Raw genomic sequence first — 12,929 nt, 5'->3', positions numbered from 1 at the left:
ATATATATATTTTTTTAATTTTATAAAATAAAAATAATTTTGATATATATTTTTTTAACATGAATCTCTTTTTAGATGTATGCAAAAATGTTCAAATACAAATGATATGGAAATGAAAATTAGGAAAGGTGAAATGAAAATGATGGGAAATTATAAATCAAAAATAGGTAAATTGGAAAGGGAAAGGAAAAAGAAAAATAGAAGAAATAAAATGTAACAAATATGGCAACCTTTACAATTTATGTTAATTAAAAAAAAAAAAATAAAAAATATTCATAACCTTTCTCTTAAATAATAAAAAATATTTTAGTATTATATACTTTTTAAAAACGTGGTGTTTTAAGAAAAGTATTTCTTCGGCGGTCCATCAAACTTGTGAATACAGATTTTTTAGGAATATACCTTTGAAGGACCATCTAGGCTTCTAAAAAGTTGAATTTTTAAGAATATGTTTTGACGATGCTGGTGGGGTGTGTTTTCAAAAATATATTTTGAAATTGTTAAAAATATTTCGTTGAAATATTTTTAAGGACCAACACACACATAAATACGTACTTTTTAAAGAATACTTTTACAAGGACTAACAGACCCACTAAACGTGGATTTTTAAATAATATTTTTTCGAAGGCCAACTGATAAATAAATGGGCGTTTTTACAAATTATTTATTTTTAAATATTATTTTTAAAAGGTACATTAGTGGCCCAAACGTGGATTTTTAAAGAATATTTTTAGAAGGTCCATTATTGCCCCAAACGTGGATTTTTAAATAATTTTTTTAGAAGGTCCATTAGTCACCCAAAACGTGGATTTTTAAATAATATTTTTATAATATCCATTAGTGACCCAAAACGTGGATTTTTAAATAATATTTTTAGAAGATCCATTAGTGACCCAAAACGTGAATTTCTAAAGAATATTTTTAGAAGGTCTATTAGTGACCCTAACGTAGATTTTTAAAAGCATATTTTTAGATGGATCATTAATCTCCTAAACTAGATTTTTTAAAAATATTTTTGAAAGGTCAATTAGTGTCCCAAACATGGATTTTTAAATAATGTTTTAGAAGGTCCAAAAGTGACCCAAACGTGAGTATTTTAAGAATATTTTGTAAAAGGTCTATTAGTGACCCAAATGTTAATTTTTGAATAATATTTCTAGAAGGTCCATTATAGACCCAAACGTGGGTATTTTAAATAATATTTTTAGAAGGTCCATTAGCGACCCAAACGACCCTTTTTTTTTGTAGAAATGTATTTTTTTATGAATGGTATTAAAATATTCCTTAGGACCAGGAAAGTGCATTTTATAGAATATCCTTTAGCATCCGAGAAGTGTATTTTTGAAGAATATTTTAAAAGGCCTGTCAGATTCCCAAATTCTTGATTTTTAAAAATAATTTTAAAATCCCTATTTGCATCCAAAAACATGGATTTTTAAGAACATTTTTTGAAAGGGGTATCAATGTCTAAAAACGTAAATTTTGGAAAAAATTTTTAGGGGGCCTATACAATCCTAAAAGAAGTTTTTTTCCGGATTTTTTTCAGAATATTTTAGCATTATCTGTCAGAGTCCGAAACATATATTTTTCATGAATGTTTTGATAGACCTATCAGCATCCGAAAATGTTGTTTCAAGGATATTTGTGCTAAGTTTTTTAATACAAAAAGACGAACTGATGACAGTCTTAACAGACGACTTAAAGTGAGTCTTTATAGACGGGCTTATGATAGTTTTTATAGACGAAACGGAAGCCTATATAGATAAACTAATTAAAATTTTGTAGATGATCTCAAATAAGTCCTGAAGCTCATTTCTACAGACGAGCTGAGAAGGGACAATTTATAGAATTTCAGCTGACAGTGTTTTAGACGATTTAAAAGCGAAACACTCTGTGGTCGAAGCAGTCTTTATAGACGACCATAAGGATTTAATTTTAGATGAGCTAATGAGGACCTGAAGGGAGGCTAAAGAGAGACCTGAAGGGAGGCTAAAGAGACGGGCAGAAGGGAAATTTTATAGGCGAGCTGGAAGGAGTCTTTATAAACGAGATGAAAGTAGTTCTTATAGACGAGCTGACTGGGAGTCTTTAAAAGATACAGAATGGCTTTTTTACTGTCGAGCAGAAAGGAGTACCCATAGACGAGCTGTAAAGAGAATCTATATGTGGTGAAGGGACGTATATAAAGAAAGCTAAGGCAGCCTTTTAGAGTCTATATATTCAAGGTGTGAACCGAGCTATGGATAATGTTTATGAACGACCTGAAGAGAGTCTATAGACTGAAGACAATCTTTAAAAACGTTCTCAAGAAAGTCCCTAAACTGAGGAAATTTTCTATAGACGATATGAAAGAACAGATGAAGTAAGTCATTACAGACGAGCTGAAATAAGTCTTTATAGTCATGCCAAGAAAAACTTATGCAGCTAAAAATGAGAGACAACTAATAGACTGTTAGATTGAAATATTTTTTATAAGAACTCTATTGAGCTTTAAGGAAATACCTAAGTTTGGATAACCAGGTTGAAAAGAGTAAGACCTATGTTTGGATATCCAGGCTAAAAAGAGTAAGAGTAAAATATGGAGTTTTTATAGACGACATAATGGAAACATTGTTAGATAAACTAAATAGGGTCTTTCTAGACCTGAACTGATGTGAATATTTATAGACGAGTTGAAGAAAGTTCAATTTTTATACCCAACCTCTAGGGAGTTTTTAATAAAAGAATTGAAAGGAGGTTGTAAAGACAATCTGGAGGCAAATTTGTAGACGAACTTAAAGCAGTCATTATATGGTTCTGTCCACATATAGTCTTCATAGAAGTTCAGGAAGAAGTTGGAAGGAAGGCAAACTGAAAGGGAATATTTATAGACAAGTTGAAGGTGGTCTTTATAGTCGAGCTGAAGGAAGTCGTCATAGAAAAGGCCAATGTTATCTTTATAGACGATTGGAGGAAATTTTTTTTAGACGAAGAATATACTGTATTTATGGAAGATAAAAAAGTGCCATTATAGACACCATGAAGGCTAGCGAAAATAGTCTTTATAAACGACCAAATGGAATTTTTTAAAAACTATCGGAAGTGAATAAAGTTGAAAAGAATCTAGGTAGACAAGTTAAAGGGATTCTCAAAAGTCGAGCTAATTGTATAATTCCCTAAACAAGGTGAAGATTTGAAGGGAGTCCTTTTACAAGGGGTATTGCATACAATAAAAGTTACCGTGTGGACGGGCTGGCGGGGCTTGATTTTTGTAAGCAGGTTGAAAGAAGGCTGAAGAGGTCTTAATGTGTTTAAAATATTACGAGCTGATGGCTGTCTTATAGACGGGATAAATGCGGTCTTTAAGTGCGGTCGGGACGCGGTCTTTGTAGAAAAGCCGAAGGCGGTCTTTAAACACGACTTAAAGGCAGATATAAAGACGAGCTAAAGGCTGTTTTTAAAGACGAGCTAAAGGCGGTTTTTAAAGATGAGCTAAAGGCGGTCTTTAAAGACGAGCTAAAGGCGGTCTTTGAAGACGTGCTAAAGGCGGTCTATGTAGATGGTCTAAAGGAGGATTTTATAGGCGATTTGAAGACGATCTAAAGAGGTCTTATAGGTTACCATATTTGTTACATAAATAGTTTCGTATAAAAAAAAATAAAAAAATTAAATTAAAGAAATATAAATTACAAAAATATATGGAACAATTATTAACAAAAATTCCTAACTACTACAAAAAATTCTTGATCATTGATCATTGTTCTTAAAATCTAACTTCTTTCAATCAATTCAAATCAAATCACTTAGAAGCGAATTTGATTCTATTACATTTAAAAATAGGTATTTTTCACAAAATTGCTTTGTTTTTCTAACTTAATTTTAGAAAAAATGATTTTTAGATGATTTGGATTTTTTTTTAGTTTTCATTTGATTTTTTGTTTTTAAAGCCATTTACCTATTTCTAATCTACGATATTTGTTAAGTGAATTGTGAGAATGTTTTCTGATTAGTTTTTTGCGTAAATTTGTTTCATTCTTACTCGTACCGTGCGAGAATTGTTTCGTTGTTCCATTCTGTTGGAAATCGTGGAATGATACGTGATTTTGTTTGACGCCATCCTGGTGTGGGGAGAGAGAGAGAGAGAGTAGAGAAAAAGTATTAAATTATTGGGAAATTATTGAAAATTGGAAATAATTCTGACCTTGTTAGCACCGCGTTTACTGCGCTTGTGATGTTTGCGATCATTGAACATGCGTCGGAAATTCATTTGCATTTTGTAGTTCACCTGAAATGGCAAAATATTTAAATGGGTTATTATTTCTAAATTAAATTGGAAAAATAATGAATTTGATATTGAAATTCGGAAGGAGATTTTGAGACACAACTACAACACATCTAATACTTAGCTACGGGAAAATTCCATTTGGGGGGAAATGGGGTAGAGTAATTTCACCAAAGTAGAGATGATGGGTCTTGACCAATGCAGCAGATATGAATATGGATGATGATATTGCCGATGTCTGTGCCTTTGTATTTAGATGTGTGTGTGTGTGTGGGTGTGGGGGTATGGCCTCCCAGGTTACCAAATAATTTGACATACATATTTAAAATTGAAATTGTGTTGAAATATTGTCCATTCAGATTGGACATCAGTCCCTTATCTATTTTTGGAGGAAATTTGTTCTGGAAAATTGGTTACCCAAATTTGAAATTTAAAACGAAATACTTAAATCTGTAACCGAATAGTTTGGTTTAAGGTTATCTTTCCGTTCAAAATATTTGGTATCCTGGGTAGAGCTTGGGATTTAAATGATGTATTTTCGTTTTTTTTTTTTTTTTTTTTTTTGTCCGCTTTTTACTCACCTGCGTGGATAGATCTCTGTCATCTACAGCGTGACGGCTATAACTAAGACGACGGTGCTGTAAAAATTAAAAATGTTTTTTGGTTTTTTACTACAAACTTGCAGACAGATATTGGTTTTTGCTTTGCATAATTTTTTTTTAATTTTTTGCTTTGCAATAAATTCAACAACAATTTGTGGCAAATATTTGGAAAAAATATGCAACAACAAGGATAAGACAAATAAAACAATAGAACATTTTTTTTTGAAATATTTTACAATAGATGTAAGGATACCATTGAATACCGATACAAAGTAAATAGACAAGATGATATCGGTGTTCAATGGTATTGAGGGTATACATAGACATCAAGATAATAGGTTTTCTGAGAATTTAGAAAAGGTCAAGGTTTTGAGGATTTTAGTAAAGATTTAAAACAATGAACGAGTTAAAATAAAAATTTTAAATTTTTGAAACTAAATTAAAAAAGAATTTTTTAGTGGAGTAGAGATGAGCTGAGGGGAGTCTTTGAAGACGAGCTGAGGGGAGTCTTTATAGACAAGGCTGAGAGGTGTCTTTATAGACGAGGCTGAGGGGAGTCTTTAAAGACGAGATGAGAGGAGTCTTTATAAACGAGGCTGAGGGGAGTCTTTATAGACGAGACTGAGGGGAGTCTTTATAGACGAGGCTGAGGGGAGTCTTTATAGACGAGGCTGAGGGGAGTCTTTATAGACGAGGCTGAGGGGAGTCTTTATAGTCGAGGCTGAGGGGAGTCTTTATAGACGAGGCTGAGGGGAGTCTTTATAGACGAGGCTGAGGGGAGTCTTTATAGACGAGGCTGAGGGGAGTCTTTATAGACGAGGCTGAGGGGAGTCTTTATGGACGAGCTGAGGGGAGTTTTAAAGACGAGCTGTTGGGAGTCTTTACAGACGAGCTGTTGGGAGTCTTTATAGAAGAGCTGTTGGGAGCCTTTACAGACGAGCTGTTGGGAGTCTTAATAGCTCTGAGTAGTCTTAATAGCTGAGGGGAGTCTTTATAGACGAGTTGAGGGACTCTTTATAGACAAACTGAATGCGATCTTTATAGACGAACTGAAGGCGGACTTTATAGCCGAGCTGAAGGAGGTCTTTATAAGCGGGACAAGGGCGTCTTTATGGGCGACCTGAAGGCCATCTAAGAGGCCTTTGTAGACAAGGTCTTTATAGACAGTCTGAAGGATGTCTTTATAGGTGGGGCTAAGGCAGGTCTTTATGGAGGGCCTGAAGAGGTCTTTATAGGCGGTCTTAAGTAGTCTTTGTAGACGGGCTGAAGATTTATTTTATAGACGGGCTAAAGGCAGACTTTATAAACGGGCTGATGGCGGCCTTAATGACAGGTATGAAAGCGCCCTAAAAGGAGGTCTTTATAGGCGGACTAAGGGGGTCTTCATGGACGGCCTGAAGAGGTCTTGACAGGCGGTCTTAAGGCGCCTTTATAGACGGGCTGAAGGCAGACTTTATAGACGGGCTGAATGTGGGAAGGCGCACTAAGGTGGTATTTATAGACGGTCTGAAGAAGGACTTTATAGGCGGGCTAAGACAGGTCTTAATTGATGGCCTGAAGAGGTATTTATAGGCGGTCTTAAAGAGTCTTTATAGACTATATAGGCTGAAGGCGGATTTTGTAGACGGGCTGAAAGTAGACTTTACAGACAGGTTGAATTCGGCATTAAAAACCAAGCTATAGATGGTCTGAACTCGTCTTCATCGATGGGCTGAAGGCGGATTTTACAGACGACCTGAAGGCAGACTGAAGGCGCTTTGATGTGGTCTTTATAGACAGTCTGAAGGAAGTCTTTATAGGCTGGCTAACGGAAACCTATGGGCGGCCTGAAAAGGCCTTTATTAGCAGTCTAAAAAAGGGTTTGTACAGACAATCTAAAGGCAGTCATTATAAACGGTCTGAAGGCGCTCTGAAGAGGTATTTACAGACGGTCAGAATTCGTCTTTATCGACGGGCTGAAGGCTTTTTTATAAACGGGCTACAGGCGCTCTGTAGTGGTCTTTTGAGACAGTCTAAATACGGACTTTATAGGCGGGCTAAGGGAGGCCTTTATGGGCGGCCTGAAGGCGGCCCTAAAAGTCCTTTATTGACTGTCTAAATGCGGTCTTTACAGACAGTCTAAGGACAGTTATTATAGACTGTCTAAAGGCGGTCTGAAGAGGTCTTGATAAACGAGTAAAAGTCGGTCGTCATAGATGGTCTGAAGGCGGTATTAATGGACTGACTAAAGTCGGTATTTGTAGGCGGTCAGAAGAGCTCTTTTTAGACTGTATAAAGACGGTCTTTATAGGCGAGCTAAAAGCAATCGTTATAGACGGTCTAAGGACGATTTTTATAAATGGTCTAAAGGCGATATTTACAAAACAAGCTAAAGAGGTCTGTGTAGGCAGTCTAATGGAAGTATTTATTGACTGAAGGCGGTCTGCAGAGGTCGTTATATGCATCTTAGGGCTGTCTGAAGGAGTGTTTAAAGCTGGGTTAAAGGCGGTCTGAAGGCAACCTTTAGAGGCGAGTTTAATGCTATTTTTATAGAAGGACTGAAGGCAATTTGAAGAGGTTTTCATGATCATCATAGACAGTCTGAAGGCGGTCTTAATATACAGTTTTTATAGACTGACTAAGGTCGGACTTCGCAGGCGGTTTGAAGAGCTCTTTTTAGACCGTATAAATTCGGTCTTTACAGGCGATCTTTATAGACGGTCTAAAAACTATTTTTATTGACGGTCTAAAAACGATCTTTATAGACGAGCTAAAGGCGGTGTGAAGAGGTTTTTACAGGCAGTCTGAAGGAAGTATTTAATGACCGAAAGCGGTCTGCAGATGTCGTTATATGCATCTTACGGCTGCCTGAAGGCGTTTTTAGCGCTGGGCTAAAGGCGGTCTGATGGCAAAGGCAAGGGAAGGGCTGAAGGCGGCCTAAAGAGAGTTTATGGACATTATAAGTGGTTCTTTTTGAACGGTCCGATCTTCATTGGCGAGTTAATAGCGGCTTCGAGAGGTCTTTATAGACGATCTAAAGGCGTTCTTTATAGTAGACCGTCTATATAAGCGGTCTGAAGGCGGCGAAAGAAGTCCTTATGAACGAGCTAAAGGCGGTCTTTATAGTCAGCCTGAAAGCGGACTTTAGGGATCGTTCTTTATACTTGGGTGAAGGCCTTAAAGGGAATCCCTATAAACAGGCGGTCTAAATACGGATTTTATGAACGTTTCGAAGGCTGTCTTTCAAAACTGCCTAATTAAGATGGGCTGAAGGGAATCTTTATAGAGAAGGGAAGGTAGTCTCTTATAGACGAATTGTAGGGAGCTGAAGAAATAATAATGAAATAACAAATCATAGAAAGTTAATGTTACTAGAGTTAGGGGATAGTTTTTTTTTTTTTTTGGTTTATGGACATCAATGCAAAGAAAATGTCGAACGAATAACGAATTTTAGATTTTAGTATTCAAAATTTGGTTAAACGTTAAATTTGTGCCGGAAGAACATGAAACGTCAACAGTTAATAAAACGGTGCTATGAACGAATAAAGAAAATCTGTTATAAGAACATGCAAAATAAAAATAATATTAAAAAACAAAAATAAATTATAATAAAAAAATAAAAATAAAATAAATAAAAAAAAATAAAAATAAATTATAATAAAAATATATTTAAAAAGCTAAATAAAAAAAAGTATTAATTTAATTAGAATAGGACACTAATATTTGGCCAAAAAGATCCAAAACTAAACACATATCGGAAGAAATTTTAATGGAATCAAAGCCTAGTTACCAAGGACAACTTTTTCATAGGCTCGAGATATTCTCCGAAATCTATATTGGTTACCATGAAAACTGAAGTAAACCAATATAAAAAAAACATTCCCAAGAAAAGGCACTGCTCATGAAATTATTTCATGTGGATCAGAGCTGGACAAAGTCAATAGAATCGAATAAGATGACTAAAATTTCCGTTTAAAAGGGGTTACTTTTTTGTAAATCAATATATGGACGCTACCGTGTGAAGGCCATAATTCGTGTCAAAGGCGACCAATTCTAAAATTTGATGCTACTTCCGACATTTTTTGCTTCCATTCAATAAAATTTAAAAAAATGTAAAAACAATGGCGTATGACTTTTTGCAGTTTTTTATGTCACCCTGTATTTTCTTGATATGTAATGGAAATATAGATTTCTTTTCCTGGTAACCTATAGTGAAATGTGACGAAGAATATTTTCGTCCTTGACAACATCCTTCCAAAGTGATGTTTTGTAGGAATATTATACAAAAACTTTAAAAAAGCCCGATGAAAATTCGATGAATAAAAAGTAATATTTTCGCGTTTTTTGGGCAACACTGACACACATATTTTCCTGATATATAATGGAAATAGAATTGTCTTTTCTGTAGTGACTTATAGCAAAATTTGACGAAGAATATTTTCGTCCTTGACATCGTCCTTCTAAAATTATGTTTTGTAGGAGAACTTTACAAAAACTCGAAAAATGACGAAAAACAGTCCATTAATTAGAAGAAATATTTTTTTTTTTTTTTTTTGTTTGGCAACATTGGCACACACATTTTCTTGATATATAATGGAAATAGAGATTCCTTTTCCTTGGTGACCCATAGTCAAATTTGATGAAGAAGATTTTTTTCTTTGACATAATTTTTCTAAAATTATGTTTTGTAGGAAAATTTCGCAAAAGCTCGAAAAATGCCAAAGAAAAATCGTTAAAAAAAAATTGGATATATTTTCGGATTTTTGGACAACATTAATACTCAAATTTTTTTGATATATACCAAGAGATCAACATTTCTTTTCTTTGGTGACCTATAGTGAAATTTGATGGAGAACATTTTTTTCTTTGACATCGTTTTTCTAAAATTTTGTTTTGTAGGAAAATTTCGCATAAGCTCAAAAAATGCCAAAGAAAAATCCTATAAAAATAAATTGGATATATTTTCCGTTTTTTTTGGACAATATTTACTTGTATTTTCTTGATATCAAGAGATCGATATTTCTTTCCTTTGGTGGCCTATAGTGAAATTTGATGGAAAACATTTTTTTCTTTGACATAATTTTCCTAAAATTATGTTTTGTGGGAAAATTTCACTTAAGCTCGAAAAAAACCAAAGAAAAATCCCTTCAAAATAAATTGGATATATTTGCGGGTTTTTGGGCAACGTTAATACTTAAATTTTCCTGATATATATTAAGAGATCGATTTTTCTTTTCTTTGGTGACCTACAGTGAAATTTGATGAGGAACATTTTTGTCTTTGACATTATACTTCTAACATTATGTTTTGTAGGAGAATTTCGCATAAGCTCAAAAAATGCCAAAGAAAAATCCTTTAAAATTAAATTGAATATATTTTCGGGTTTTTGGGCAACATTAATACTTAAATTTTCCTGATATATATCAAGAGATCGATTTTTCTTTTCTTTGATGACCTATAGTGAAATTTGATGAGGAACATTTTTGTCTTTGACATCATTCTTCTACAATTATGTTTTGTAGGAAAATTTCGCATAAGCTCGAACAATTCCAAAGAAAAATCCTTTAAAAATAAATTGGACAAATTTTCGGATTTTTGGACATATTTCTTTCGATATTTCTTTCTTTGATGACCCAGAGTGAAATTTGATGAGGAACATTTTTCTCCTCGACATAGTACTTCTAACATGATGTTTTGTAGGAGAATTTTGCATAAGCTCGAAAAATGCCAAAGAAAAATCCTTTAAAAATAAATTGAATATTTTATCGGGTTTTTGGGCAACATATATACTAAATTTTTCTGATATATATCAAGAGATCGACTTTTCTTTTCTTTGATGACCGATAGTGAAATTTGATGAGGAACATTTTTGTCTTTGACATCATCCTTCCAAATTGATGTTTTGTTGGAGAATTTAGCATGAAATCGGAAAATGCCAAAGAAAAACCTTTTAAAAATAAATTGAAAATATTTTCGGAATTTTGGACAACATTAAAACTTGTATTTTCTTGATATCTATCAAGAGATCGATTTTTCTTTCCTTGTTTGACCCATAAGGAAATTTGATGTAGAACATTTATGTCTTTAACATCATCCTTCTAAAATTATGTTTTGTAGGAGAATTTCGCATAAACTCACATTAACTACAATTTTAACTCTAAAATGTTGGTTTTTGTACTATATATATATATGGAATATTTCAACTTGCTACGAGCTCGTTTCAAGTGAGTTTTTAACCACTTTTTGAAATAAAGGACCAAGAAGACCCCTTTGATGATTCCATTGAGGGTTAAAAATTTCCACCAAAATAATCTTCGTATCAGCAATATTGCCAAAGACACTAAATATCAAAAAATTCAAGGATTCCAAGGAATCCTAATCCGAAAATTCCTAAAAAATGGAAGAGATGGCGGAACTTGGCCCTCCTATTTAGGCTAATTTGCGATATAAACTTTCAAAACACCGTATACCCGTGTCTTCTATTTTTAGCTCTACTTTTCATATTCTACTGGGGTTTATCAAAATTTAATTCTGTCGCACAGTGTAATTTGGAAAAATTTTAAATTTGGATAGGGACGAAATTTCCAGGTGCCATAGGAGATAAATTAACATTCAGATAATTTAAAAAATTGAAACATCTAAGATCACATCAATCAATCACATTGAATAGACGAGTTAGTATTGCAGTTGCAGACACTTATTATTAGACGGGATGCAAAAGAGCAGCAGCAGAAGTAGTAGAAGAGAAAGGACACAGAATTTGTGTGCTATACATCAAAAAACAAGATTTGCGCAACAAAACTCAAAAAATAAAAAATTGCCAAAAATAAAAATTATTAAATATAAAAACTCAAAAATAAAAACAATAATAATTAGAAAGAGCATAAAGAGAACAGTAACAACCAATTGTGATTACAGATTACAGGAATAAAAAAATCAATTAAAAAAAGAAACATTAAAACATTTTTTTTTCATATTTTTTTTTTTTTTTAGTTCGTACCATTTGTATGGAGGCCTGGAGTAGGATTCAAAAAATCGTACAAAAATGTTTTGTTTTTTTACAATTTTTGAATAGAATTTCGGTTCGTTGAAATCGAAAATCAAAACATATAAAGCAATGTTTATACGGCGATGATGATGGGGAGAGGGAAGGAGGTTGGTATTTTTTCCATGTGATCAAAAATATTAACCAAAAAAAGAAAACCATGATTAAAAAAATGGTAACCAAAAATTATGAAGGGATTTCGATTTTTGTTTTTTCGATTATTCGAAGGGAAGAGAAAAAAAGAAAAATTATTAATTTTAAATATTTTTTGATTGAAATGAAAATAGTTATAAAAATTTCTTTATAGTTATGTAGCAAATTAAAATCTAAAGTTAAGAGCAATAATAATAATAATAATTTCTAAATTTAATTTCTTAAATTAAAACTTAAAACTATGTATAAATGTGTGTGTTTGTGTGAGTAGGCATTTGAGTATCTATAAATGTGTCTTAGGTGTACTAAAGTAAGTTCTGAGAATAGTGTTGAGATGGTGATAGTTTGGCATTATAGAACTAAAGGTGAAATATTTATAGTTTTTTTTTTTCTCATTAAAAATAAACGTATTAATTATTGCTTAAAAATACAAAATAATATTTAAATATATAAAATACATATATATTTAAATCATTCTTTTAACTGCATGTTTTTGTGGAAGAAAGGCTGAGAACAATGAAGGCCAAAAAAATGCCAATGTGTCTAATGACCGCATTAACAGTCCCCATAACAGAATTAATTATCCATCAATTATCCAATTGTTAACAGCCTCTGCTTAAGTATTAACAGCCACTGTTAATGTATTAACAGCCACTGTTAATGTATTAACAGCCACTGTTAATGTATTAACAGCCACTGTTAAGGTGTTAACAGCCACTGTTAAGATGTTAACAGCAACTGTTAAGGTGTTAACAGCCACTGTTAATGTATTAACATCCACTGTTAATATATTAACAGCCACTGTTAATGTATTAACAGCCACTGTTAATGTATTAACAGCCACTGTTAATGTATTAACAGCCACTGTTAATGTATTAACAGCCACTGT

At 33.1% G+C, this 12,929-nt stretch overlaps 1 protein-coding gene across 19 annotated transcripts in view; it reads right to left on the bottom strand.

The window, feature by feature from the left end:
• The window catches only part of LOC101896141 (sodium/hydrogen exchanger 3), a 116,515-nt gene that overhangs the window by 41,891 nt on the left and 61,695 nt on the right, over nt 1-12,929 (bottom strand). For 8 of the 19 annotated variants that reach the window (XM_059124793.1, XM_059124801.1, XM_059124795.1 and 5 more), the window contains exons 12-15: nt 11,843-11,857; nt 4,843-4,899; nt 4,181-4,264; nt 4,025-4,097 (exon numbers count right to left, since the gene is read on the bottom strand). In XM_059124793.1, coding sequence (XP_058980776.1) covers nt 4,025-4,097; nt 4,181-4,264; nt 4,843-4,899; nt 11,843-11,857 — 229 coding nt within the window. Of the gene's footprint in view, nt 1-3,934; nt 4,098-4,180; nt 4,265-4,842; nt 4,900-11,842; nt 11,858-12,929 lie in introns of all 19 variants that reach the window. The other 11 variants (XM_059124794.1, XM_059124807.1, XM_059124797.1 and 8 more) reach the window with 3 other exon arrangements.

The sequence above is a fragment of the Musca domestica genome, unplaced genomic scaffold, assembly GCF_030504385.1.
Source record: "Musca domestica strain aabys unplaced genomic scaffold, Musca_domestica.polishedcontigs.V.1.1 3, whole genome shotgun sequence".
Classification (NCBI taxonomy): Eukaryota; Metazoa; Arthropoda; class Insecta; order Diptera; family Muscidae; genus Musca; species Musca domestica.
Note: the sequence above shows the minus strand (reverse complement) of the source record. Positions and strands in the feature narration are given on the sequence as shown.